Below are 25,568 nucleotides of genomic sequence, written 5' to 3'. Positions count from 1 at the left end.
CTTTCCCTAACTGTTAGTGTGGACATTTTGCAGAACGTAATATTTGCACCACTAGAATGAGATGCCTTGGTGTAGAAATAGTCCTTCATAGTGGTGATAGGTGCGCAGGTACTCTTAATCCTGCCTCTGTGAGTGAGCGAGTGTCCTCTCTTGCTTGCATGATATACACTATTATTTTCCTGACACACTAGACCTCCGATCAGCCCTATGTACGTATGTATGTCTTGGTTTGTTTTATGAATGAACCCAAGTCATTATGTGAGGTGATATAAACTTGTAAATATCTGCATACTCCTGCTTCAACACTGCCTAACTCTCTCCTTTTGGTCGTCCAGGCTTTAAGGAGGAACACCTTAGTGACTTCAAGAAGGAGCTGAATAATTCCGTCATCAAAGACATGCGCTCCAACAAAGAGAGCATATCGCAAGCAGTGCTGGCTGTTGATATTTGCATGAAAGAGAGTGAGTATTGTGCTGATCTGCTTCTGTAGTCATTATCTTTCAGCCTGTGCATTTGCAGTTAAAGGAGAAAGACACTGCTTGAGTGGCAATGAGGCTCCCCTGTCTCTTATACGTAGACACAAGGGAGGGAGAAAGTATCTGCAATCCCTGCACCTCTTCACAACAGGACAGATTGAGCATCCTTTTGACTTTTCTTTCTGGAATACCACGAGGGAAGTATTTTATTTTGAGGTGGGGTATCTTTAGCCATGACCCTCCATAGTCCTAAGAGATGGGGTTGGTCTATTCCCCAACCCCTACTCTGTGTTAATAGGTAGAAGAGTGGTCTTACATGAGAAGGTGACATAGGTGCACAATAGACTATTGTACATTTTTTTGTGGTGTTGTTCCTTTTTTCTGCTCCCTCTGCTCCAACCAAACCTCCCTCATTGAATCAGTCCCCATAAGTGAAACCCCTGTGACGAGTGGCATGAAGATGCGTAAATCCAGCTCATATGGGACCTAGTGGGACTGAGGTCATGAGTCTGCTTTTTGTGGCTTCACGGAGCACCATCAGCTTTGTCCCCGAGAGAGATAAATACGTTTATTCGGCAAAGATAATCCATTAACATAACGACGTACATCATTATGAATAAATCATAAAACCTTCATCACAAACCATTAAATCTTGACAATGCTCAAAATAGTGTAGTCAGGGGTCTACTAATTAGTGCATAATAAAAACGATGTACTCCAAAAAATGGAGCACAAACCGGGCAATAAGCAACACTGTTTATTACAGCTGGGTCAGTGAGCACACGTAGTAGGCATCATTGGTGCTCCCCATCCCACTTTCCCCATACCATTTATTGTCTGAGGCAAGATCTACTCCTTTCCCGACACCGTTTAATAATTCCAGTGTGCTAGCCACACTTCTTAATGCGTGTTTTGAGGGGATTGGGGTCCTCCAGACGTATTCGATATCTGACAGGTAATCACCACAGCTGTCCTGCTTTGGAAAATTTCCTACGTCGATACGCTGTCCTTGAGGGCCTCCGTCAAGCCGACGTCACCGGATGTTATAAGTAGGACGCACGACGCCCTAGCCTTAGTTAGTTTTTTCTGCGAACGTGTTCGCTTTGGAGATCTCGGTTCGCCTAGGTTCTTCTATCGGTTCTTCGAACTTGGTTTGTGAAGATTGTATCATGTCTTCCTCTTCTGTCCCGCGGTCGGGTTTCAAGAAGTGTCGGGACTGCAGTTCCAAGATGTTGCTGACGGACCCGCACAATGCCTGCCTATGGTGCCTCGGGGAGGACCACGCTACGGACGATTGTGACGAATGCCAGTCGCTCACGTCGAAGGCCTTGCGGGAGCGGAAGAAGCTTTCGGTAGGTAGGGTTTCCAAACCCCGTAAGCCGAGGTCTACTGGGCTTTCCACCGACGATTCGAGAGGCGACTCTCCGCGTCGTCGGCGTAAGTCCAGGGGGTCTCGGTCCCGGAGTGGGTCCCGCCATTCCTCTGCCTCTTCGTGGCACTTGCGGAAGCGCTGTCACCGGTCGCCTTCCCCGTCCTTGTCCGAGGATTCCGCCCGTCGGCGGGTTGCTTGCCCCAACAAGCACTCTTCTCCTGCGGAATGGGAGGCATTTTGCAAGAAAATGTTGGTGATTTTTGAATCACAGGGCTCCAGTCTGTCTGCGCCTTGGAGAGAAGCCGGCGGTGACCGTGCTAGAGCCACCGCTCGCACGCCTTTGGGCTCGGGTGGTCGGCGCGATCGAGAACCTTCGACGTCTCGATCGGACAAGGTGGATCGGTCTAGCCATGCGCGCTCCAGGTCCTCGTCGGAGCCTGTGAGGTCTTCTTCCAAGACTTCGGCGCCATATCTGTCGAGAGGTTCACTTGAGGCTCCGAGGAAACCTTCGGCGCCGAGGCCGTCAAAGGACGCGCTCGGGCACATACCTCAAGGCCTGTGTCAAAGCTGTCGGCGCCACGCTCGACGTTGACTCCATCGGCGCCCTCGACGCCTTTCGAGGATGCTTTGTTGGAGGTACCCCGTAGACCGGTGGAAACCCCCGAGAAAGGCTGTGGCCAAGTCCAAAAATGTGTTTGTCCCTTTTTCTGTGCCCCAATTCCGTCCTCTGGATTATATTTCTGAGTTGGAAGAAGGGTCGCAGGAAGAAGGTTTGGTTCCTGATGAGGTGCCTGACGAATTGTTATCTAGTCATAGCCAGATTGGGTTGATGACCGGCGTCAGTCGTTGCTCGACGCCAGTGGTCTGGACACCTCTCCGGAGGTGGAGTTTGGTAGGCCTGAGCCTGGCACGCATGCCGAGTCTTCGTACCGGCGGCTCATGTCCAGGCTATCCGAGTACTTGGGGTGGTCTGCACCACCAGTGGATTTTCTGCAGGATGACCTGGCAGATACCTTGGACCAAAGTAGGGTGGCAGCGGCTTGGACTGCCCCGGAGAGTCTCCCGGCAGTGGGAAAGTCGTTGCTGAAAAAAAACCACCCAGCCAGTGGCGACCCCGGCACATTGTCCGTGCACCCTACTCTAGAGAGTTTCGTGGTGCAGGCGGCTATGGCCCTCGTCTAAACGGGCGTCGTACCCTACCATCCCTCCTGATAGGGACGACAAGCGTTTTGACGGGCGAAGAAAGTGTTTTATTCAGGGGGTATGGCTTTGAAAGCTGTCAACTCAGTGTGTGCCTTAGCACGTTTCACTCCTACTCTGTGGAATTGTTTCCTTAGCGGCTGAACATATTCCCGAAGGGGAGGAACAGGATGGCTTTCTTGCCCTTGTACAGGATGGCAAGGATGCCATGTGTGAATCCGTTCAGTCGGGTCTGGACGTGGCAGACTGCGTCAGCCGGTCCATGGCGGCGAGCACCGTGATGCGCAGATTTGCGTGGTTGCGGAAGTCAGGGTTTGCTCCTGATGTGCAAAGCTGACTTCTCAACATGCCCTTTGATGGTGAACATCTTTTTGGCAGCAAGGCTGACGAGAGCCTTGAGAGGTTGCAGACCTCGAAGGCTGCAGCGAAGTCGTTGAGCGCTGCAGTTCGCCAACCTCTGCCTTTTCATCCTAGGGGACAGCAATGGAGGGGAGGTTCCTTTTCGTTATTGCTCCTCCTTTGGTAGACCGAGGGGAGCTGCAAGTCAAAGGGGCCAACGTAGGAGTACCAGAGGTGGAAAACAAGGTACTCGAGGTGCCAAGACCGCTCGAGCAGTTGCCTCTTTGCCCTCAGACACTGCCGCAGCCGCTTCGGTTGAGTCATGAGGCCATGTCCCATGGTTCGCTGGTTGGGGGAAGGCTGGCGCAGCATCTTGTAGAATGGCGTGCCATTTCTTCAGATGTGTGGGTTCTGGAGATCATAGCCCACGGCTACTGTCTTCCTTTCCGGCAGAGGCCTCAAGATAATCCACCAGGGAATCTCTTTGAAGTGTCTGGATCCGCTCCTTGCGCAGGAAATCGTATCCCTGCTGGAGAAAGGCACCATAGAACTGGTAGAACTGGTGCCTGTAGCGGAGAGGAACAAGGGATGCTATTACCCTTATTTTTTGATTTCAAAGAAAGATGGGGGATTGAGACCCATCATGGACTTGCGTGGTTTGAAGAAGCTCCTCAGGAAGGACTAGTTCAAGATTGTTCCTCTCTCTCAAGTCCTCCAGGCCCTTCAACTTCAGGACTGGTTGGTGTCTCTCGACCTCAACGACGCTTATTTTCATGTGCCGATAAATCCAAAGCACAAGAAGTACCGGGGGTTCGTGGTTGGAGACTCACACTTTCAGTTTCGGGTCCTGCCGTTCGGCTTGAACTCCGTTGCGAGGGTTTTCAACAAGCCCATGGTGGTGGTGGCAGCGTATCTCAGGAAAGGTGGGATTCACGTCTACCCCTACCTGGATGATTGGTTGATCAGGGTGTGCTCTCCCGAGCAAGTCCTGGATCATCTGTCAGTCACCTGCCACTCCCTTCACAGGCTGGGCTTCGCCCTCAACTTAAAGAAGTCCCATTTGTCGCCAACACAGCGGCTCCAGTACATCGGAGCAGTGCTCGACACATCCCTGGGGCAGTGTTTCCCTCCCCAGATGAGGGCTCATCACATTCTTCAGATGGTACACAAGTTTCAACATGCCCAGAGTCTCCCGGCGTTCGAGTTCTTGAGGTTGCTCGGCCTCATGGCATCCTGCATTCTTCTGGTGCCAGAGGCTCGACCTGCGGATGAGATCTCTGCAGTGGGCTCTCAAGATGCAGTGGTCACAATCCTCTGGCAGGATGTCAGACCTCGTTCAGGTACCGCCCTCGGTCGCCCAGGATCTCCTGTGGTGGGCCGTCGAAGGCAATCTGATGAAGGGGGCTTTGTTTTGGCTACCCTGGCCGGAGGTGATTATCGTGACGGACGCATCCCTCACGGGATGGGGACCTCATGCCAATGAGTTGACAGTCTGCCGTCGTTGGTCTCCATCGGAGTCCAGACTCCATATCAATCTGTTGTAGCTGAGGGCCGTCGGGCTTGCCCTGAAGGCTTTTCTGCCGACTGTGCGAGGGAAGAATGTCCTGATCCTGACGGACAACACAGTGGCCTTGCACTACCTCAACAAAAAGGGGGGGGGGGGCAGGATCACTTCCTCTGTGCAGAGAGGCGATGCAGCTATAGTTCTGGGCCATCCAACAGGAAATTTCAATCTCGGCAGTTCATCTGGCTGGAGATGAAAACAAGACGGCGGACACTCTGAGCAGGCAGACCGCGATCTCTCACGAGTGGGAGTTGGCTCAGGAGATTCTTCTGGAGATCTTTGCCCTTTGGGGGACCCCTCAAGTGGATCTCTTCGCCTCCAGTGTCAACCGGAAGTGCGAAAGGTTCTGCTCGCGGGAATTTCCTCCAAGAGGAGCCTTAGGAGACGCATTTGTGGTGGAGTGGTCCTTCCCACTGCTGTACACGTTTCCTCAGTCCCTGTCATTCCACAAGTGCTGCGGAGGTTACGCAGGTTCGGTTCCCGGATGATCCTCATTGCTCCGGCATGGTCCCGGAGAACGTGGTACCCGGACCTTCTCGACTTGTCCATCTGCCCTGCAAGCCATCTTCCCTACCGAGACGATCTGCTCTCCCGGGAGGGGGGTCAGGTTCTCCATACGGAGGTCAAATCCCTCAACCTTCACGCTTGGCTTCCAGGTGCCCGGTTGGGATTTGAACCTGGTTCTAAAATTCCTAATGGGTTCTGCAATTGAGCCTTTACATTCTTGTCCTTTGAGACTGTTGACACTTAAAACTGTATTCTTAGTTGCGGTTACTTCCGCTCGCAGAGTGAGTGAGTTGCAGGCGCTTTCTGTTAAGCCACCCTTCACAGTATTTCATAAGGACATGGTTGTCCTTAGAGTCCGTCCTTCGTTTCTTCCGAAAGTTGTATCGGAATTTCATTTAAGCCAGAAGGTAATTATTCCGGCATTCTATCCTCCTCCGCATCCTGGTAAGGACGAGGAGAGGCTCCATAGGTTGGATCCTAGGAGAGCTTTAAGTTTCTACATTTCACGCATGTCCCGGGTCAGAGTGGACGATCAGCTCTTTATAGGATACGGTGGAAGGCGTTTGGGACAAGCTGTTACTAAGCAGACTTTGTCTAGATGGATTATCTTGGCAATTTCTGAATGTTACCGCTTGGCGGGTAAGGACCCTCCGGTAGGCTTACGGGCCCATTCTACTGGGGGTATGGCTGCCTCTACTGCCCTGCAGAGGGGGGTGTTCCCATTCGTACCATCTGTGAAGCAGCTACATGGGCTTCGGTCCATACTTTTGTAAGACACTACTCCCTAGATTCTATCCATGGGCAGGATCTGGCCTTTGGCAAGGCGTTCCTCTATTCTGCAATTTGATTGGGCATTTTAAATTCTTTTCCCGTCATTCATACTTTGGTACTGCTTTGGGAGTCTGTCATAGATATGGACTACGTCAGAGGACCCAATCCCCTCGAAGAACAAGTTACTTTCTTACCTGGTAACGTTTTTTCGATGGGATGGTCCAACGACTTATTCCATATCACTCCCTCCCAACCTGCCCCGCTACAGAATTTCTTATGCGATTGCAGCTTACGTTTCTGCAAGGCTTTCTGTGGTCATACTGGCAGAAGATTGGTGCCATACGTTCTGGGGGGAAAAACTACAACTGAGGATATGGGCGTCGTGCGTCCTACTTATAACATCCGGGGACGTCAGCTCGACGGAGGCCCTCGAGGACAGCGTATCTCAGGACGCAGACAATTTTCTGAAGCAGCACAGCTGTGGTCATAGATATGGAATACGTCGTCGGACCATCCCATTGAAAGAACGTTACCAGGTAAGAAAGTAACTTGTTCTTCTCTCTCACCACCAGCTGATGGGCTCAATTTATCCTTATGCGCTAAATACTAGAAGAGAAGAAGACAGAAAACAATGGAGAACAATATAATACTTTTTACTTTTGTGCCACTCTTCTCATCAATCCCAGCCACTTTTCTTTTTCCTTGTCCATCTTCATTATGGGTTTCCTGTAACACCTTATTATAGTACAAAATGATAATGTAGATTGGGTTATACTTCCCATCAAGTCACTCCTCCTTTTTCCAACATGCTGCTGGTATCTCGTCGAACATCATTGTTATGAATCCATATACAACGTTTTTATCTTCACTGCTATGGGTGTTGAGAAGATTAATTCAAACGGACCACAAAACCAAGGCTTTTTTTCTTACTGTGTTTCGAATGAGGATCTTGTCCCCTGGAAAGAGTGACACTGTTTGTGGAAATACCTGTGCACGCTATTCAATGTTGGTTGGCGCGCTTGTATGTTGCTGGACCTTGCGGGAAATGTAGCGAAGCATATTTATCGTGAAGGAGGGACAGGCGCATGCATTCTCCTTCCTGTTACTTTTATGCATAGTCAGTTGGTGATCCGCAGAAGGTGCGTTACAGAGAGCAAAGAATGCAGGATGAAGGCAAAAAGCCTATTTTGACACACAGTATTTGTTAGCTTAGCCAAGTGCTCTTTTAGTGAACCATTTATTCTCTACACAATCCTGTTCGCCTGCAAAGTTTGTGTTTAATACCTAGGAGACATGTTATCTCCTCAGAGATCATTGGCGAAGTGCTGACCATTATCTGATCTTATCTCTTCACAAATGCCTATCTTGGGAATACTTCCCTCACTAGAATCTTTGCCCCGGATTTGGTATCATTCTTTGCACAGGGTCCCTCCTCAAGCCAACGTGAACATGGACCGGCTACTACTATGTACCTGTAGGAGGCACATCTCTCTTGCATGTCGACATAGTCGATACGCAAATGCCTGAAGGGCCCTTCTGGCCGTGGTGTCGTTGCCCTTAAGGTTTTCAATGTGTGACCAGGCAGAAACTGTTTGCAAACCATACATTTTCCCAGAAACTCATTTACTTGCTCAGGCATGTTTGGAACGTACCATCCCTCATTCAGTTCTGCTGCTATGCACTCTTAGGTTGCACTGGTGGGTAAACGCAGCTGTTCTAAAGCAACAGGTGCTATTCTGCCAAATCGGGTCTGTTGGTGACCGTGAACACCCTGTGTGTTTCTATATTTCTTTTTCGTCTTTTGGTACTATGCGGATCATATTGAAACTTTCCTCCCCACTCTTTCTTTCCGCTGCGATCAGTGGAACCCTTTCCCCTTCCTCTGCTATTTCTCCTCTTTTACCCATACGTCCCCTTCCATCATGCCCATGTGTGCTGCACAATCACATATGTGATCCCCATCCTTTATTGGTTCTGCTAGGTAGTCTGCTGGGATTACACTGCAACACCTTACCACCTCTATGGCTGGGTTTGTCAGTATGATCTCATATCCTGATGCTCTTCGGGTTGTCAATATGCCTTTTCATTTCTCAAGAACAGCGAATAATGAGTGTTCCACGTACAATACTACGGGACACCCCATGGTAATCGTTGATGCCTTCTCAATTGTAAACGCTGCAACCGCAAGCGATTGTTCACAAGGGAAGTGTCCTGGCATTACTGGGTTTAGGTTTCCACTGTGGCAAGCTAGTGGTTGATGGCCCTGTGCCACCTTTTGTGTGAGGCCTGCCGTCATCACTGAGCCATCTGAATGCGAGAACAAATAGAATTTCTCGCTATAGTTTGGTGTTGCTAACACTGGTGCATGAGCTAGTGCCTTTTAGTTCTGTGAAACTCTCATTCATTTCAGATGTCCATTTTATGTCCCTCTGGTTTTTCTCTTCTTCCTAAGGCCCTGCAGTAGGGGTTTATTGAATGTGGCATAATCAAATAACCAAGCTTTGCAGTAATTGCACAAACCTAGAAACTTCTGCATTTCTTTTACTGTTCGTGGGTGAGCCGTTGAATGAAAGGGATTATTCGTGTCCCCCTTCCCCCTTAAATAGAGATTATTTGTCCCAAGTACACTACCTCTTCGAGACAATACTGTAATTATTCCTTATCCACCTTGTGCCCTTTTTTCTGCAGGAGGTGACTAAATGTGTACTGAGTGTGTTCTACACTCTTCTTCTGTCTCACTGCATATTAGCAGGGGCTTGATGTTTGCACATTGCATAGATCCATTTGTATTATTCTATTGAAGATGCTGGGTGATTCACAGTACCCCTGGGGCAAACAAGTATGTTCAAATCTGATTCTGCGATACATGAAGGCGGGCGGGTATCTTGAATCTGGGTTCAAGGGTATAGAGAAAAGGCGTTTTTCAAGTCAATGACTGTGAAGTATTTTGCCCTTGCTGGTATATTACACAATATTGTGGTGTGGTTTGGAACCACAGGAAATTCTGCTTCTACCCCTTCATTTAGGGCTACCCCTTCATTTAGGGGACGCACATCCTGAATAAAATACCACGACACTCCTTTTGATTCCTTTATTGGGTAGATTGCTGTGTTGCAGGTGGATGATGTCTGAATTATGCCTTGCTGCCATAATGCGTGCAGAGTGGAATATATCCCCCCTAATCATCTTCTCTGGTCAATGGGTATTGTTTTGCCTGGGGCAGCAGGGCCCCTTGTTTAAGTTTTATTTTTACTGCCCCAATCCCTTTCAGTACCCCTACATCGTAGGGTCCCTTTGTCCATAACCTCTTTTAGATCTCCCTCTGTGTATTAGTTTTTCTTCTTCACTAACTGTCGGAATGGGCACCAGTTTTTCTCCAGAATGGGGTCTGGCATGGATTCACATGCTCCTGAATATTCCCCGTCGTCAGGCCGGGAATCCTCAGTATAGATAAAAATCAGTATCAGTTTCGTTTCTGATGTGTCTTTCTTAGTAGTAACCAATCGCTGGTCTCTGGGTCATACTGCCCCCAGCCAATGACTGCCCTCTCCCTAAGCCCCGCCTCCGGCAGCCATCCTCAGATTTTTACCGCACGTTCAAGTGTTGGGAGTCCTCGTGCTGTAGCTCTCGAGCTTTTGCTGCGTTTTCACGCTTTTTCAGGAGATTTTTCTAATTTTACGGTTAAATAGAGCCTCAAGCTCCACAGTTTCTACATCCGATCAATGGGGATCCGTTTCGGAGTTTTCTACGCCCCTCAAGGGTGAAGATTTTGTCGAATTACGCTTTTGGAGGATTCCAGAAGTTCCGAGGCCTACCCCGGACATGGCCCAGGAGAAAGGAAGCTCGACGCCGGGGAAGCTGTTCAGGACCTGCACTGGATGCCAGCTTCAGAATGTTTTCAAGGAGGACGAGCATTCGTTAGGCCTCTACTGTCTCCAGGAGGACAAGACGCACAAGGAGAAGGACTGTGCGTTTTGTGGGAACTTGTCGGAGCGGACCATGCAGGATCGCCACCTCCGTCTCGCCAACTGGCTGGAAGGGAAGAGCCCGTCGGGCGAGAAAAAGAAGTCTGAGCGGTCCTCTAAGTCCTGTGAGGGTGCCCCGGCGACGGGGGCCCAACAAAAGGCTAAGCACCGCGAGTCCGCGGGCACCGGGAGCGCCGAACGGTCGGGCTCCTTGGCTGCCAGGCAGGGCTCATCCTCCCCGGCGCCATCAACCACGAGCCATCGCTCTGGCTCGGGTAAGAGGAAGTCCGAGAACCCGGCGAAGCTTCTGGAGAGGCCCCGGTCGATCTCGAAGATTCCAGGGGGAGCGAGGCTCTGACCCTCCCCCCAAGGTGAAGGCCCCAGGCGTCCAGAAGGTGATGATGGCCTTAATTCACTCTGCTAAGACCTCGATTGAGGAGGTCGCCGCGGCCCTGGCTCAGCCTGTGGAGGTTACACCAGTGGAGGTGCCCTCAGGACCCAGAGTCTTCCTGCCGCCGCGGAGGGAATCGTCTTTCAGGCCCATTGAGAAGACCCCCACGAAGTCCTCGTTGGAAAAGGAGGGGGAGGGGCAGGTGGCCATCGTGGATACGGACACGACCTCTGAAGAAGAGCTCATCGAAGTCGTGGAAGAGGCCCAGCCCATCGGGAGGGATCCAGACGAGGGTGACGACGAGAGCGACGGTGTCGCCGACAAGGCTCCTCAAGAGCCCTCGCGCCCATCGTTTCCGGTGCCGCAGGACACCTCGGCGGCCATTTTGTCAGCGATTCAGTCATTATGCTCGGAGATAAGGACAAGGTTGCCCCTTCCCCCGACGGAGGTACCTGAGCCAGACCCGACGCGGGAACCGGAGCCAGGACCTTCGGGGAGTCCACCGCATAAAAGGAGGACGCATCCTACTTCACCTCTCCCACCTGCGGCCTGCTCTGCCTTCCCCCGGTCTACTACCCACGGGGATGATACAGGCACGGACACGGCTACGACAGGTACAGATGACGACGGAGGCGACGACGGGACGTGTCCCCCGTCGCCCCCTGCTCGGGCGTCCCCACCCAACGAAATTGGATCCTTTCATGCCATGATTTCCAGGGCATCCGAGCTTTTTCAGCTAAGCCCAGAAGAAAAGAAGAAAGAAGGGTTCCTTTACCAACGGCGCGAGGCTAAAAGGAAGACGGTCCTCGCCGTACCGCTTCTTGATGACAACTGGGATGAGGGGCTGGCCCTCCTCAAGAACCCTGCCACGGTGCCGGCAAAGAGGGACCGGTACGAGAAGAAGTACCGGGTCCCCGATGCTGCCCCCTTGTGCCTTCGGGCACAACCTACCCCGTATTCGGTCATCTCGGCGGCGGCAAAGAAGAAAGCTGGGGGGGCATCGGCCTCGACATCAACTTCCCCGGTGAACGGCGAGGGCAGGAAATTGGACACGATGGGACGACGGATCATCTCATCCGCAGCGACGACTATCAAGGCGGCCAACGCCCTGGCTATCGTAGCCCGCTACGACAGGGAGTTGTGGTTCAAAATCGCCCCTCTGTTAGACTTCCTTCCGGACGCCAAAAGGGCTGAGGCCCTTGAAATCCTACAGGAGGGGGAGATTGCTTCGGACCACGCCATCACGGTGGCAACGGACATCGCTGACACCGGTTTCCGTCAGTTGGGCAACAGCGTTTGCTTGAGACAACGAGGATGGCTCAAGGCCACGGATTTCCGCCAGGACGTACAAACCAAGGTTTTGGACATGCCCTTCGATAGGAACAACCTGTTTGGGAAGGCGGTTGAGGAGTCCCCTCAGGCCATCAAGACAGACGCAGAGACTGCCCTGGCACTGGGAGTGCTCCAACAACGACGGCCGTCCTTTCGGAGCTCCGGAGGCAGACAAGGTGCCTCCAAGGGATCCGGCAGTGGCTCCTCCACTTACCGCCAAGCGGCAAGATCTTCGTCCAAGGAAGCCTACAGGGGACGCGGCAAGTCAGGTGGTGCCCGTCGTCGTCGACAAGGATGTCAAGGAGGCAAGGCGGCCTCCAAACAAGATTGAACCGACCGTGGGGTCGGGCCCCCGCCGAAGCACCCCGGTGGGGGTCCGGCTGGCGAGGTTCGTCAGCGTGTGGGAGTCCATCTGCACTGACCGTTGGGTGCTGGACGCCCTGGCCCAAGGGCACGCCCTCGAGTTTCAGAAGAAGTGCCCTCGCGTTCCACCCGTGGCCAGGAAGGAAAATCACATCCCTCAACTACTGTTGGAAGTAAGGGCGATGCTCAAGAAGGGTGCCATCGAGCTCGTCCCAAAGAGGCTTCGGGGCTCCGGAGTTTACTCGAGGTACTTCCTCGTAAAAAAGAAGACGGGAGGATGGCGCCCCATCCTGGACCTACGACGACTGAACAAGTACATCAAGGCACAGAAGTTCCGTATTATCACCCTCCAGCATGTGCTGGGACAGCTGGAGGAGGGCGATTTCCGGTCGTCGTTGGACTTGGAGGATGCGTACTTCCACATCCCCATTCTAAAAAGACACCGAAAGTTCCTCAGGTTCGTCGTCCAAGGGCGGCACTATCAGTTCAAGGCCCTCCCGTTCGGATTGAAGTCGGCACCCAGGGTGTTCACCAAGTGCCTCGCACCGGTGGCGGCGCGGCTGCGCCTACAGGGGATCCACGCCTACCCCTACCTGGACGACTGGCTCATCCGGGCAAGGACAAGGGAGCTCGCCGTGGAGCACACTGCGAAGACTGTCCAGCTGCTCACGGACCTGGGATTCTCCATCAACTTTCCAAAATCCCACCTGGTTCCGTCGCAAGTCGCCCTGTTTCTGGGAGCCTAGCTCGACATGGTGGCGCGGCTGGCCTCGCCGTCGGAGGAAAGGAACAGGACCATTCTGGGCAAGGTGCAGCGTCTGCTGGCCACGGACATGGCCAGGGTAAGATCTATCAAGTCCCTCCTCAGGATGATGTCGTCCTGCATTTATCTGGTGCGCCTTTGCATGTTTCGGATGAGACCCTTACAGGAGTTCCTCGACGGCCGCTGGATCCAGTCGACGGGCAGCTTCGAGGACAGGATCCCACTCAACGAGACGTTCCGTCAGGCTATCCGGTGGTGGGGTACCCGCTCCCATCTGTCGGCGGGCACAGACTTTCAGACCACAGCTCACCAGGTGACGGTGACGACGGACGCCTCCCTGGAAGGTTGGGGAGCACACACTGGAGATCTTCACGCAAGAGGCCTTTGGCTCCTGGAGAAGTCTCTCCACATCAACATCTTGGAGCTCCGCGTGGTGTTCTGGGCCCTCAGGTCCTTTCTTCCGTCCCTCAAGGGCAAGGTGGTGAGGATCTTCACCGACAACACCACCACGATGTTCTACATCCGGAAGCAGGGCGGAACCAGGTCCCCGGCCTTATCCAAGGAAGCCCAGGATCTGTGGCATTGGGCTGTCGCCCAAGGGATGTTTCTGGTGCCTCTTCATCTGGCAGGAATAAAAAATACGATCGCCGACTCACTCAGCAGGGAGCTGCGCTCGTGCCACGAGTGGGAACTACGCCATGATCAAGTGGATCGACTCTTCCGACGATGGGGCGAACCCCAAATCGATCTCTTCGCGGCGGCGACGAATTCCATGTGCCAGAGGTTCGCCAGCAGGTTCCCCCAGCCGAGGAGCATGGGCGATGCTTTCTCGTTTCCCTGGGACGGCCTATTTCTTTATGCGTTCCCTCCGCTGCCGTTGCTGCTCCGGCTCATCAACCAGCTCAAGAGGTCCCGGTGCAGGATGATCCTCGTCGCACCGGCGAGACAGATCTGGTTCCCGGACCTTCTGGACTTGTCAACGTCCCCACCAGTCAAGCTGCCGACGGACGCAGACCTTCTCTCCAGAGAAGGAGGCGCCATTCTTCACCACAACCCAGAGTTGCTGAACTTGCAGGCCTGGCTCCTGCAGCACTAGAGTTTGGAGGGTACGACATCCCGGCCGACTGCAGAGAGTTTCTTGCAAAGGCCAGGGCGTCCTCAAGTACTACGGACATAAATGGAAGAGGTTCTCTGTCTGGTGCCGTGCACAGAAGATTAACCCTCTGCGAATTACAGCCCCTCAAGTACTGCCGTACCTACTGTCGCTGGCCAAAGCTGGAATGGCTCACGCCTCCATCAAAATACATCTGGCTGCAATCTCCCGATATACCAGGACGACGGGTCGGGCGTCCTTGTGCTCTCATCGCCTGGTGAAAGAATTCATGAAGGGACTATTCCGATCATTCCCGCTGGTGAAGGCTCCTGCCCCGGCATGGGAGCTTAAAGGCATGGTCTAGTAAAAATGTTTATTGTCCCTACGAGTCGGCCATGTTTTTTAAGCCTAAGTGGCTCGATTTTAGAAAACTTTGCTATGGCCTTACCCGAGTTTTCGTCCATTAAACGCACGCGAAAACAGGCACAAGGGAGCCGCCATTTTGTGATAATCCTATCACTTGCCGCATCGCCCTGGCTGACCTGCTTCTGCGGCACTAAATCAATTCCCCCGCTCCTGAGCCTGTCATCAGCAGACTCGTACCGCCCATTTCCCAACGCCAAAGCACGTCTTGTGTCAACATTCGCTGCGCTTCAGCTCATGACGTGTCGCCATGGAAATGGCAGGACGCCTCTTTCCTCAATAAGTATAAACAGACCGTTTCACAACACACAGCAGCAGATTTTCGATTCCATTCCTCTCTCTGTGTTACTTAGAGTATTTTGTGACTCGTTTCTGTGCTCTGGTTAGCTACCTTCGCCGCTTGTAGCCCGTGTGAAAACCTGTACCATCTCTGTAAATTATTTTACTTTTTTTACCACACAGTGGCTACAATAATGCCCTACATGTACGAGCCTGAGTATACCGAGGAGGAACTACTGGAAAGGGAAGCACGCGAAAACGATGGGGATTCGGACGGCAGTTGGCAGGACGAATCAACAGATGAAGAGCCTGGTCCTAGTCGCATGGACGGCGTCTCCACCTGGTGCACATGCAATCGGTGCGAGCTAATGCCAACCGAGGAGGAGAGCTGCTGCTGCCGAGAAAACTCGGGATGCCTGGCCTACATTTCGGAAGGCGAGCCACGACCGCAATGCATCACCGAGCTGCCAGACTTCAGGGCAGCCTGCCTCACACGGGCCGTGTTGAGAATAACGGTGGTGCTTATGCACGAACTTCGCGCAACTGTTCGTCCTCGTAATCCGAGTAACGAGTAAGTATACTCTGCTTGTCATGCCAATCCTATTTCATGTTCTTCTACTATATCCAAAATTACATCTACATATCATTGTAACGCATGTAAGTCGTTCAATAGTGTGCATTGTCTAGATAGCATTTGTCCGTGCAGAATGCCATTAGTTACAAGAATTGTCATTGACAACAAACGTTTATTAAACTTATTTTGGTCATTTAAAAACAGTTTTTCATTCCTTTTCACAGGTGGTACAGGCTGGTGGCCTATCGTTCCTTTACATGGTGGCTCCACGGGAGGCTTGGACACCGCGTTCGAAGTGATACCCGCCTGTGCCGTTCGTGCCATTAGAGAAACGTTCCCGAGTGACAGCGGTCAGTACAGGGGATTTTCTCTCGCTGTGCTGCAACCTGACCTGTATAATCTTTAAAGTCTTGTATTTTTTTGTCATGAAAATAAGATACAAAATAAAACACCACATATATTTTAACAACGGTTGTTTCGATTTTTTAAATGAATCAAGTGTGTCTCCATTCAAGGATGGACGTCAGACATCTGTGCTCCGAATGGGTGAAGGTCTGGTCGTTGTGAAGCAGGGGGGTCACTATCTAAGCTAACATAACATATTCTCGATAATGCATGCACTAAATAACACTTGTTCAAAGTCTTTCAGTAGGTTATGTCTCTATAAAAGTCACACATATATCTATACTAACAATTACCATTGGATTATACAGGCCTTAGGGTCTTGACCACTATAATACACCGGTTGAAGTGTGGGTCTGTGCTCACAAGAATCTCCGATATGTGGCATTTGTTATTGATAAGCAACGATATACTATCAAAGGCGGTTCGCGCCAGTGGATGAGCGCTGGCATGGGGGGCTGTCAGGGGCGCGAAAGGCCAAGGTGCCAAACTGCATGTACACTTCAAAAGGTATCCCACGCCAAGGGGCCATCGGTCACATGGCCTCCTCAGACCCCGTGTCTCTAGCCAGGCCTCCCCTTGAAGCAGGCCGCCCCCCTGCAATCCACATAAGTGTGTCTCCATTCAGCAGTCTTCCTGTGCCTTATCTGCACGCCCCAGCCCATCCATCCCACCCCTTCTATCAAAGGCGGTTTGCACCCGGGGATGCGCGCTGTCGGGGGCGCGAAAGGCCAAGGTGCCAAACTGCATGTACACTTCAAAAGGTATCCCACGCCAAGGGGCCATCGCTCACATGGCCTCCTCAGACCCCATGTCTCCAGCCAGGCCTCCCCTTGAAGCAGGCCGCCCCCCGCATACCACGACATACATACGTCATTCATTCACAAACACACCCCTGTTTCTAATACTTTATAAACCACTTGATATGTCTCATGAGAACATCTTTGTGCTTTGCAAGTCAACTCCTGAACGTGCTACCTGGCAACCACTGTGATCTACGCTAATCTGCTAGTCGTCGTGCTATCTGTGAACTTCTGTGACCGCTTAGAGCAAACCCATCAGTGTGCTACCTGTGGCCATCCACCTGTTCTCCTGCAACATACTGCTCTGCTTGCTGAATCCAACGGTTTGTTGGTCAAGGTAAGGCCATGTATCCTAGTCATATTTCGCAGATTTTTAAATTTCCATCTATTTGCGAGTAGAGTACACAATAGTGCTATGTTCATTGGTCTCATTGCTATTGACTTGAGTTTCCATTGCTATGCTATCAATAGAACTATTTATTTTCATCTGTCTCTATTGTCATCGAATTGCACCCTTCGGGGGTCCAGTCTATAATGTAAGCATGTTTCCTTCTCGTGCAAGACAGAACATCCAAGGGACGAGTCACATGTTCAGATTTTAGTCACATCATTTATACATTTCTGCAACTTATGCAAATACTAAGCCGCACATAATGAACTGGTATAGTTCCTGCGACCAAAACAAACCTTGTATTGATCATTGTATGATTCATTTACTTTTGTATCAAATCTTTATTCTTGAAGATTGTATAATAATGTTGAAATTTACTTTTCAGATTTATCAACAATGCCTGCCTGTTCGATTAGCGGTTGCCCTTCGAAGACCCATGCGAAATCTGAAGGCACTACAATGCATGTATTCCCGAAAACTGTTGATCGAATAAGAGAATGGGTCAGACTTTGCGGATATCCACTGGATGAGCTGGAAAGTAGAGTCCAACAAGTCTTACAGGACAAGAGGGGTGATCGATACCGCATCTGCAGCCGGCACTTTTCCTTGGACATGTACACAAAATCTTGGATAACAAAGAAGAATAAACCGCGAACGACACGGAAATTGCTCAAACGCTATTCCCACTCTATTCGTCCACATTCTGCCACCGGTGAGTCAAGTGTCCGGATTTAGCTTTAGGCCTTGCAGTAGTGTGTAGGTAGCCAAATGGATTAATTGATATTGTAGGTGTTCTATCCCTTGTAATAATTTCGATATTGATATGAGTGTATAGTTTTTTGAATAATGACATTTATCAATATATATTTTTCGATTTCATAACCCACAAACGCAATGTATTTATATGGGAACAGGGAACTGTGCTGTATTGAGCATTTTTCAAGTATTCTGTCGCCTTGCATGGATATTTTTAATATTGGCATTTCATTATCAATCATTAATTTACCTTTTCAACTTCTTGACTATCCCTTGAATCTGAAGCAAGAACACTCTACATCCTTGACGTGGTCGCAGTTATCAACCACTTCTAGCACGTATCAGGTAATCTTAATTGGCTAATCTGCTACAGACTTGTTTTATGCATGTCAAGTAATAGTTTTATTCTATCGTGTAATTATTTTACTGAATGTTTGGTTAGTGCTTTCCAATTGATATACACCTTAGTTGTCGGCCACTGGTGTTTGTTTTCAGTTATAATTAGTGTTATCCATACTAATGCAAGTACTGTCTTTCAGGGAGATGCTGAAGCGTCCGCCACATCTACAACATTTCTAGATGCTCTTCACCAGCAGGAGGTATGGATACTGACAGCTCCATCGAGCGTCATCATCAGAGCTGGAATTCTTGTCGTTTGATTGTTCTACACAATGTTTCTTTCGTGGTTAGCCGTTGATATGTACCTGTGCTGTCGACCCCAGGTGTGTGTTATGTTTTCACTATTGTAATCCTCACTAATGCAAGTACTATGTTTCAGGCAGTTGATGGAGCGTCAACCCCTGCACTTGATGCAGAGCCTGACATTCAAGTAATTTCAGGGGAAGTGGAAGCGGGACCATGCGTATACCAATCGGCGCAACAGCTTTCGGAAGTGCGCACTACATTTGCAACATCCATAGATATTCTTCGGCAGCACGAGGTATGGATACTGACAGCTCCATCATGCGTGATCATATAACGTGATTCCATTTGCTATACTTTCTTCCCTATTCACGCAAGTGCTGTGTTTCAGGGAGACGACGGAGCTTCCACTACAATCACAACATCCCATTTAGATGATGCAGATGTAAATAAATCGGAGAAATAAGTCGATGAAATGTGATCATATTTAGATTTTCCTTGATTATTTTAGACAATGCATCATTTGTGGTTATCTCTTTATATGTACATGTGCCGTCGACCCCACGTGTGTGTTATGTTTCCAATATTGAAAACCATACTAATGCAAGTACTGTGTTTCAGGGAGATGCTGATGCCTCCTCTCCAATACAACCATTCATGGCAGTCCATGCATAGCCAGAGGTATGGATACTGACCGCTCCATCGAAATAGATCACTGGTCGAATACTTCGATTGTTGCACACAATGCTTAAATCGTGTTTGGCTATTGAGATGTACCTGTGTGTTCGTCCTCACGTGTGTTTTATGCTAACAATATTTTGATACATAGTAATGAAAGTACTATGTTTCAGGGAGACGATGGAGCTTCATTCCGTGCTGTCTATGCGGATACAGAAAATATAGTCGTTGCAGCGCAAGAGGAAGGGAGGACATGCGGAAACGAATCGGAGCTACAGCATGCAGATGTTGAAGGTCGGGTCAAAAAAGTTGCAAAGAAAAAAAAACAAAAAAAGGTTAGTTACAAACATTTCATAACTTTAAAAAAATGTTTGTGCTGGGGACTATTTTATATTTTTTTCCAGTCAATTGGACTACACTTTATCTTGTGTTTAAACTGAACATCCCTTTTCCAATCTCTCCTCCGGTTACCCGTGGGTGTCAGAACTATACATACACAGACAGTGAAGTGAATGAGAGATGTTGCTTGCCAGACCATGTACACTATGGAGGAACTATTAATTGAGGCGAGGCGTGTTCAGGCTCGAGATGCTCATGTTGAATGGCCAGAACATGAATTAACTGTGTTTGGAGAATACAGCAAAGTTGCATTGGACCATTGCTACAGTGCGACCGCACCACCACAAGAAGATGTTATTGAATGTATTTAAGATAGCTCTGAAGTAGTTGCAGATCAATTCACACAATCTACACCCGCCAAAAATTTGCCACCTAAAAACCTGTCGACATTGTTGTGTTCTCCCATCAATGTTGAAGTAATAGATGTCGAAATGACAGAGAATGAACCAGCCGCAGCATCCATAGACGCATCAGAACTTGATATCAGCGATATTGCTTTCCAATGTGTTGAAATCTCCACAACGTCACAGGCCGAAACAACGTTGACGCAGGATGACAGTCTAATGAAAGAGAGCAAATACATTGTATTCGACAGTTGTTTGATGGAAATTATAAGTATGCTGAAATGTGTGCATTCCGTTAGAGGGAAAGTATGTGGGAAGCCATTGATTAATGTGACTCGTCAAATAGAAGGCAGTAACGTCAAAATAAATGCCGCCTGTAGATTAAATCATAGGTTCTCATGGTCTGCACAAACGATGCTGGGGAAAATTCCAGCAGGCAATCTACTGTGTGCAGCTGCATCACTTTTTAGTGGCTCCAGTTTTAGAAAGTTAGAGGCTTTCTTTCAGTTTGTGGGACTCCATTTCATTTCTAAATCGTTGTACTACATATACCAACGTGATTATCTGTTTCCGCCCATTAGTGATGCTTGGAAAATTGAATAATTGTCTCTAGCAAGTACATTCGAAGGCAAACGATTCAGGCTAGCCGGCGATGGACAGTGCGACAGCCCTGGATTTTCTGCCAAGTACTGCACCTACCACTTTCAGGACATGGATAGTAAGAAAATTGTGAGTTCGGTGGTCGTGCAGGTAACACAATGTACATCGTCAGTGGCCATGGAGAAACTAGGATTTATAAAATCAGTGGAATATCTACAATCAAGGGGAATGCACATCGACCTCATAGCCACGGACAGACACGTTTCAATTGCCAAGACAGTGAGAGAGCAGTTCCCACATATTAATCATCAATTTGACGTATGGCATCTTGCTAAATCAATCAGTAAGAAAATCTCGGCTGCAGGAAAAAAAAAAGGTTTTGAAAGTATTTTGCAGTGGTCCCATTCTATCACCAACCATCTTTGGTGGAGCTCAAAAACTTGTGAAGGGTCAGTGGAAATACTACTTGAAAAATGGCGGTCACTGATGCACCACTGTACCAACGTTCACCGCTGGACAGAAAATCAACATTTCCACCAATGTGAACATGGCCCTTTGTCCCCAGAGGAGGCACGGAAGAAGAAGTGGTTGATTCTATCTTCACCGACACACAAAGCCATTGAGAAGATTGTTTTCGACAAAATTCTATCAAGAGATTTGAGAGGACTGACAGAATTCTGTCACACAGGAGATTTGGAGGTGTTCCACAATATGTGCCTAAAGTACAGGCCAAAGCGCTTGCATTTTAGCTTTCGGGGCATGAAACATCGCCCTCTACAAGCAGTCTTGGCCCATAACAGCAATGTCGGACGTGAACAATCTAGGACTAGGGGTAAAGTAAGGATGCCTCGCTACACTAAGGTGTTTTCAAAACGAAGTAAGCAATGGGTGATCAAACCAGTCTATGATGAAATGCAGTTCGACTTTGTGAAAGGCCTTATTGTTGCTGTGTTAGAGAAGCACAGATATGGAATTTTGGACGTTTCTGTGCAGAGCAGTGATCCATTGCCACCGAACATTGCGACTGTGCCATGCCCACCCGAAGCACAGCTGGTTGTGAAGTACAAATCCCGGTTTAAATAATTGCAATACGATTGTCTTTTTGTAAATAAATTTTATTGTACAGTGTACCTGTAACCCTAACCCCTACCTTCACCATCATGGGTGGCGAACAAGCTGGGTGTCATCTTTGAATTCTCTCTATTCACCTCATATGTGTATGTATATATTTTTCTCATGTCTCATCTCATGTAAATGTAAATGCTGCGCACTGTTAACGGAGGGGAGGCTTGCGTATTGCAAATAATCAAACAATAAATCTCACTTTTAACTCAACTCTTGTGGTACTTTATACTTTCCCTGACCTTCCGCCAAAAATTAAATGTCTCCATTTGGGCTGCAAAGCTCGCAGACAACAGGGACAAAATTGGGGGACTTAGAACGCGCCAAGCGGGCCGTGGCATTTGGGAGAGAAGCCAGTTCGCATTTGCACATTGAGGCGCACTACATAGAGGGATTCTAAACTTCAAGTTCTCACAGATGCCTTTACTACTTGATGTTGCAAATAAAGAATGCGAAGGACAGCGGCTTTGATTTTCAGCTCGCGCCCAGAAGAGGCCCACAAGTCGCACTGGAAGTATAAGGGTCTATTGTTTTCTGACCTTGAGACAGGGACCATGCCGAAAGAACTACATTTGAAGGGGGTGCGCAATAACGTAAGAGACGATAAGGCAGAAAATTCAGAAACTAGATCGAGTTTCATTTTAGTTCAGTATACGAAAAATCGTTGTCAAGAGCACGGTCCGTTTTACAGACTGCATTACGAAGAGACACAATGGAAATTTCAAATCTAATGTGAGTAAATCTTTACACGCTTTTATACCGGAATGAAGATTTAATGAATGGATGCATGAATAAATGAATGAATGAAGAGCTAGGAAAAGCAAGGAAAACGTGTTCGTAGTGGGCACATGGGCATGCAGGTCCACTGGTCTCACCGATCTCGGTCCTTGGCCCAGCCACTTTTCCCTGCACTGCCTACCTGCACTACGGGACTGTCTCTATCCTTCAGCCCCTTCTCCCGGCATTTACCTTGCACTTGCCACCAGCTGGCCCGATTATTTATCTTGTATTCGACTAACCATGTACAGCACTTTTACCCCCCTTCCCCATGCGCGATCAGAAAGACACCTGGCCTAGTAGGGTCGTTGTCTGTCTGCCCTTCTTCCTCACCTGCCTCGTCGCGCTTTGAAACACTTGAGTATAGGCGCGTTACAAATGCCATATCATATATCATATCATTCCTCACGCATGTAGACTAACTGTCGTTTATCATTGTGTGTTGGCCTCGATTTATTTCGTTACTTTTTGCATTGATTTTAGAGCCGAACATACTCCATTGAACTATCCTTGCAAGCAAATAGTTTCTGATCGGCTGTAATAAATAAAATGAGTAATATTAATGAAGATCGGCTGGCGAGACTAATTATAATTTTTTTTTTCATAACAGGTATTTGCTCCCCTTCTGCTACTGCCATCGGTTTGAGACACCGGCAGACGGCTTCTTCGTGAGACACCTGCAGCTTTGTGTGAACAACTGGAGCACACTGACAATTTTATGGGACGATCGCCAAGGGCCCACATGCCCTTACGCTGTACTAGTGGCTTGAAGCAACATAACCTTTACAATGGACTAGTGCCTAGTTGATGTAACAGCCTTGTGGTTCACCGTGCTTCCAAAGTGCTTCTTTTAACGAAAAGCAACACCTTGTGTACCATTGCGGATACAGATAAAAGAAAATAAATGGCTTTCGGAGTTCATATGGCAATTGCTGAATATTCTCTAAACATTTAATGTCAAATAAATGTACTTTACCAAATGTACTGTGTTGCTGTTTGATTTTAAAGTACAGTTTCATATTCCAAATTGTGGCGCGCTGTGTTGTGAGATGGTCTGTGTTGGTTTCCGGGTTCTGTGTGAAGTCGCGTAGAAGACGACTGGGCGCGTTTGCCTACGCAGCACAGTAACGTCACGGAGAGAGGCGGGGAATATGAATGTTTTGATAATGTCAGGCTCAGGGGCGGGGGAATTGATTTAGTGCCGCAAAAGCGGGTCAGCCAGGGCGATGCGGCAAGTGATAGGATTATCAAAAAATGGCGGCTCCCTGGTGCTTGTTTTCACGTGCGTTTAATGGACGAAAACTCGGGTAAGGTCCATAGGAAAGTTTTTTCAAAAATCGAACCACTTAGGCTTAAAAAAACATGGCCGACCCGTAGGGACAATAAACATTTTTACTAGGCCATGCCTTTAATGTGGTGCTGACCAAGCTCATGGGGGGCCCCATTCGAGCCTATGCATTCGGCGCCTTTGAAGTTCCTGTCATGGAAGACAGCTTTCCTCGTGGCCATCGCCTCCGCACGACGAGTGGGAGAGATCCAGGCCCTATCTTGCAAGCCTCCATACTTGACTTTTCATGACACGAGGGTGGTGCTGAGGACACACCCATCCTTTATGCCCAAGGTGCCGTCTGACTTCCACCTCAACGAGCCCTTGGTGTTGCCAGTTTTCTTCCCGTCGCCTTCGTCGCCGGCCGAGAGGACTTTGCACTCGCTGGATGTAGCTAGAGCGCTGAAGTTCTACGTGGACCGCACGAAGAGTTTTCGGACGACGTCACAGCTGTTTGTGAACTTTGGGACTGTGAATCAAGGCAAGGCTCTCTCGAAGACTTCCATTTCCAGATGGCTCTCCGGCTGCATCATGCACTGTCACCGGTTGGCAAACCGACAGCTGCCCGGCCGTCGGAGAGCCCATTCGACCAGAGCGATCGCTGCTACCACGGCGTTCCTGTCTGGTGTGCCCCTGCTGGACATCTGCAGGGCTGCGACGTGGAGGTCGACGCACACCTTCACAAGATTCTACTGCGTCGATCGGGACTCCAGGGTCGGCCAAGCAGTGCTGTGCAACCTGTTCGCCTAAGGTGAGCCTGGTGAGGAGGTAAGAGTTGCTTAATGTTGAGCCTGTTGCCACCTCCCGTGGTTGTGCATGTGTGTACTGCTATGTATTCTCTTATTCATGAGCATGTGAATCCATGCCAGACCCCATGCTGGAGAAGGAACCAGTTACCTGTTCTCCAGCATGGGTCTGGCATGGATTCACATGCGAACCCTCCCGCCTACCCCTCTGCGGCTCTTCACTTGGTCATACTGCCACTTTATGTGCTACCAAATCTGAGGATGGCTGCCGGAGGCGGGGCTTAGGTAGAGGGCAGTCATTGGCTGGGGGCAGTATGACCCAGAGACCAGTGATTGGTTACTACTAAGATAGACAGATCAGAAACGAAACTGATACTGATTTTTTTTCTTTAACGAGGATTCCCGGCCTGACGACGAGGAATATTCATGAGCATGTGAATCCATGCCAGACCCATGCTGGAGAACAACAGTTACAGGTAAGTAACTTGTTCCTTCCACTACCTCAACTGGGCATGTTATCTGTATCTGGAACACCATCTCTCCTTCATCTGACACTCTTGTAATTGTCAAAGTGGGGTCAATGCAATGCACTGCACTGTTCAACACTCCATGTTATCATCTGTGCCACACAGAATCACCATGTCCTTGCATATTACTACTACTTCCAACTGTAACACTATTGTTTTCCCCTTTGTCATTCTTCTGGCACTAGTGGGAATCCCCCCTCCCTAATGTAGGATTTGGTTGATCCTGTATCTGAGAAATGAGACCTCTCTGGGTCCTATTTTTGCTGCCACCTCGGGTTCCTCTTCAGGGTCTTCGGTTACTTCTAGGATTGGACACGCTTTCTGTGGGCCCACTGTTAAGAATTGGTGCAGTCACACTGTGTGAGACTACACTACACAACACTTATCTGCTTGGTATTATAACCCACCTTTTGTTATAGATCTGTACTACACAAGTTGGTAGTGTGACTGAGCAGCCAGGCCTATCTCAAGAGGGGTAAATGTGAGCTGTACAATGAAATACTTAATTACAAGTAGCCAAGTAACACTTACACTGAAGGTTTCAGTTATAAATAGTTATTTAACGTCCGTTTTAAATAAGCATTCTTTAAAAAGGAAATTTGTTGTATCAATACAAATATACTTTAAAATTACTTTTCAGAA

At 49.2% G+C, this 25,568-nt stretch overlaps 1 protein-coding gene across 7 annotated transcripts in view; it reads left to right on the top strand.

Annotated features, from left to right (window-relative positions):
- The window catches only part of POLD1 (DNA polymerase delta 1, catalytic subunit), a 1,263,933-nt gene that overhangs the window by 220,824 nt on the left and 1,017,541 nt on the right, over positions 1–25,568 (top strand). For 5 of the 7 annotated variants that reach the window (XM_069605349.1, XM_069605354.1, XM_069605364.1 and 2 more), the window contains one exon: positions 336–461. The exons of the other annotated variants lie outside the window; for them this stretch is intronic. In XM_069605349.1, the coding sequence (XP_069461450.1) occupies positions 336–461 (126 nt within the window). The remainder of the gene's footprint in view (positions 1–335; positions 462–25,568) is intronic. 7 annotated transcript variants of the gene reach the window in all.

The sequence above is a fragment of the Ambystoma mexicanum genome, chromosome 1p (genome assembly GCF_040938575.1).
Source record: "Ambystoma mexicanum isolate Mex_15411 chromosome 1p, UKY_AmexF1_1, whole genome shotgun sequence".
In the NCBI taxonomy this organism is placed as follows: domain Eukaryota; kingdom Metazoa; phylum Chordata; class Amphibia; order Caudata; family Ambystomatidae; genus Ambystoma; species Ambystoma mexicanum.
The sequence above is the reverse complement of the archived record's forward strand: the minus strand, read 5'-3'. Positions and strand labels throughout refer to the sequence as shown.